Source organism: Coffea eugenioides, chromosome 1 (assembly GCF_003713205.1).
Source record: "Coffea eugenioides isolate CCC68of chromosome 1, Ceug_1.0, whole genome shotgun sequence".
In the NCBI taxonomy this organism is placed as follows: Eukaryota; Viridiplantae; Streptophyta; class Magnoliopsida; order Gentianales; family Rubiaceae; genus Coffea; species Coffea eugenioides.
The window spans coordinates 28,627,567-28,631,221 of record NC_040035.1 but is presented as its reverse complement, the minus strand read 5'-3'; the positions used below and the strand labels follow the sequence as shown (position 1 = coordinate 28,631,221).

Here is a 3,655-nt window from a genome sequence, read left to right as displayed (position 1 = left end):
GCAAACATCTTCTAAACAAGGTATGTCCCTTGAAAATATTGTTAAATCATTAGCTACTAACATGGAACAATTTCAAAATCTAGAGAATCAAATAAGCCAACTGGCATCTACAGTGAATCGATTAGAGTCTCAAGTTTTGAGAAAACTACCTTTATAGACTATTGTTAATCCGAAACAAAATGCTAGTGCTATTACATTGAGAAGTGACAAAGAATTGTATGAGCATAGCAAGAGAGTATTCGAGTAAGCAATTAAGAAAGAAATTGAAAAAAAAAAAGGAATGGTGCCCCAACCTCAAGCTTCGCAACAGTGAAAAGGGCATAGATCACTACAAGAAATTTGGCCTTTTGTGACAACATTCTCAGTGACAACAGAGAAACTAGTCACAATTGAGAAGATTCCGTGGCGACTTTTGATGTCGTCATAGTTGACTGTGGGTACACTCGTCAACAGTGACAACATCGGATAAGTCATCACAATATGGATGGTGCGCAACTAGCCGGTGTGGCGGGAGATCACCATTGTGACGACTGGTAAATAGGTTGTCACTTGAAATAGGTCCTATAGTGACAACTTAAAATGTCATCACAACATGGTTGCCTGCTCAGAATTAATGACAACAACTAGTTGTCACTGTTCAAAGTGTTTGTTTCTAACACACTTTCACTGATTCTACTATGTCACCCTAATTTTTTCAATATGAGCCACATGTTGTAAATAAATTTTTTAATTCTACTATGACATCCTAACTTTTAAAATTGAACCCCGTTTGTGGTAACTAATCTCATTAACTCTACCAGACACCTTATTTTTTGCAATTTAGGTTTGCATTGTGACGACAGCAGCGGCTTCAGGTGAGGGAAATTAAATAAGTTTTATTTTTGAGAAAAGGCAAAAATGGCGCAGATTCAGGTGCAGAGTGCGGGAGTGACAACTGGGCCAAATAGAGTGGCGGCTCCGGCTAGTGGTGCTACTGTGGCAGCGGCAGCGGCTCCCATTGGTGGAGGGAATCAGTTTTTGTCAACCTCGCTTTATGTGGGTGACCTGGACGTCAACGTGGCGGACTCCCAATTGTACGATCTGTTCAACCAGGTGGGACAAGTGGTTTCGGTTAAGGTCTGTAGGGACCTCAGCATTCGCCGCTCACTCTGCTATGGCTACGTCAGCTATAGCAATCCTCAGGATGCCACAAGGGCAATGGATGTGTTAAACTTAGCTCCTATCAATGGCAAGTCGATCAGGATCATGTACTCTCATCGAGACCCTAGCATCCGTAAGAGTGGGACTGCAAATATCTTAATCAAGAATCTGGACAAGTCAATTGACAACAAAGCTTTGCATGATACATTTTCAACCTTTGGCAACATTCTTTCATGCAAGATAGCTACTGACGGCAATGGCCAATCTAAGGGTTATGGTTTTGTTCAATTTGATAATGAAGAATCTGCTCAGACTGCAGCAGCAGATGCTACCAAGGGGATGGATGTTTAGGTATCCACCTGGCCGCAGTGTTCCTGATGTACGAATGCCTGGTGTAGCAGGAGGCATTCTTTCTCCATATGACATGGGTGGGACGCTTCCCCAAGAAGGTACCATTGGTCAGCCAATGCCAACTACTACTCTGGCATCTGCGCTTGCAAATGCATCCCCAGAATAGCAACGCACGATGTTGGGTGAAAATCTGCCACAGTTGATGTTAAAGTGTGCAGAACAGCTGAGCTGAAGTGATATATTGCTCTCATCTCTGCTTCTTTTCCTGTGGTAAGTATCAAAATTATGTCTTCAAACCGTGAATGGCTGCTTCTAAAGTTTTTATTTGTTAATGGTTACTTTTGATGAACTGGCTATTGTCTCTGCTTTTGGTGCAGGTTGCTGGACTGACTATTGTCTTTGCTATATGTTTTAATTCATACGGTCTCATTGCACTATTTCCAAGTATACTTGTAGGTTCTATACTAGTTTCTTGAATGATTTCTTTGGTTTTTGTTTTGATTCATTGACGTGTCTCTAAGAACCAACATTGCCTTTGTTGCAGCTGCTTTACACTAGACTCGAGACAATTAGGGGCATTTATACCTCTGTTCTTCTGATTTTTCATTACTTGTTAGGTAACTTTTTTTAAACTATACTTTAATATATTGTTTTTCATTATTAAACGTGAGCTTTTTCTAGATGGCTTCTGCTTTTTCCCTTGTTGATTATGAAAAAGTCAATTAGTTACTGTTAACAAACACATAATCTAATTAGAAACTTGTTCCAATTCTGATCTTCATTTCCGACCAATAGATAAATTCTACCCATCAACTGCACATTAATGCTTTTGCATTGTATGCAGAAAGTGACTTTCTTTTTAATAGTTCTTAGCTTCTTGCCTTTGTCCAGTGGATTGGAAATTGAAATTTCAGGTTATTTATCCAGCATTTCCTTCAATATCAAGTTAATGTTGCTCCAGCAACTGCCCCTCCGGAAAATGTGCAATTAGCTATGGCAATTGATGCCTTCCTACAGTCTGCTATGCATCCACATCTGGGTCCTCACCTAGTATCTGGAGCAGATGTATCCACAAGTAGGACTAATTCTGAATGCATCATGGCTAATTGCAGAAGCTTCATTTCTGGGACAGCTCCTCTGCAGAAGGAAGAAAAGCTTGGACATAAACACCAAGAAACCAGTGCTAATGGAGTTGTGATTCATCACAGGCAGATATAGAGTGACTCCTTTGGTGTCCAATCAACGGTACAGAACTCTGTGCCAGCCTCTATTCCATCAGCTCCACCTGTTGCAGATTCAGCTGTAGATGATGGCCCAATTCATTATCCATCAATTGACACTAGTCCTCTTGATTTCTCTTCACCTCCTGTGGAGAGGGTAGATGCTAAACTAGAGGAAAGAACAGATATAGGTGCTTCTTCCTCTTGCGTGATATGCTTGGATGCGCCTATTGAAGGAGCATGTATACCTTGTGGACATATGACTGGCTGCATGTCTTGTCTAAGTGAAATTAAAGCAAAAAAATGGGGTTGCCCTGTTTGTCGTGCGAAGATAGATCAAGTTGTACGCCTATATGCTGTTTAACTGTTCAAGTGGGATATGTTCATGCTGTAAATGGCGAGTTCTATCTCAAAGCATAACTTCTGATTTAATTTTCGTTCATCCGAGTATCAGTTATATGTTTGTTCAGTGCTTTCATGCTGTCTAGATAATTAACGGGCTCTCTTGAAAGCCTTTTCTTATTTGTCAATAAAATTGTCAGTAGCGCAATTTTCTTTGGTGGCTTCGTTGTATTGGATGTAACTGTTTATGAAGTTACAAAGAATTTTTAGACCCTTTTTAAGTACTAAGATATGGAGTAGACAATATCAAAATGTGTAATCACCTTCTCAAAGCATGGAACTACACTAGTATGGCCAGAAATTGATAATTTGGTGCTACTAACTGAATTACTGTAGTTTTTGGAATTTGCTACCAGCCCTTTCAGCTTGCAAGAAATAGATTTATGTTGATCTTGATCCCTATCTTTTGATGTTTACAAAACAAATGGATGATACTAATATTTCTTCAAGATATACTTTCAGTTTTGAAGTTGTTTGATTCCATGAGCAAGTGCAATTGAAAGGGGACTAAGTATGCTGAAGCTGTCGGACGCTCAAATAGT

The 3,655-nt window shown here is 39.8% G+C and overlaps 1 protein-coding gene across 1 annotated transcript; it reads left to right on the top strand.

Moving 5' to 3' along the window:
* The first annotated feature begins 1,525 nt into the window (after window positions 1–1,525).
* Window positions 1,526–3,075, top strand: LOC113769808 (putative E3 ubiquitin-protein ligase XBAT35). The gene is made up of 5 exons (XM_027314124.1): window positions 1,526–1,624; window positions 1,869–1,943; window positions 2,336–2,405; window positions 2,453–2,685; window positions 2,743–3,075. The coding sequence occupies exons 1-5, from the start codon at window positions 1,526–1,528 to the stop codon at window positions 3,073–3,075; spliced, it is 810 nt and encodes a 269-aa protein (XP_027169925.1).
* Window positions 3,076–3,655: the final 580 nt, after the last annotated feature.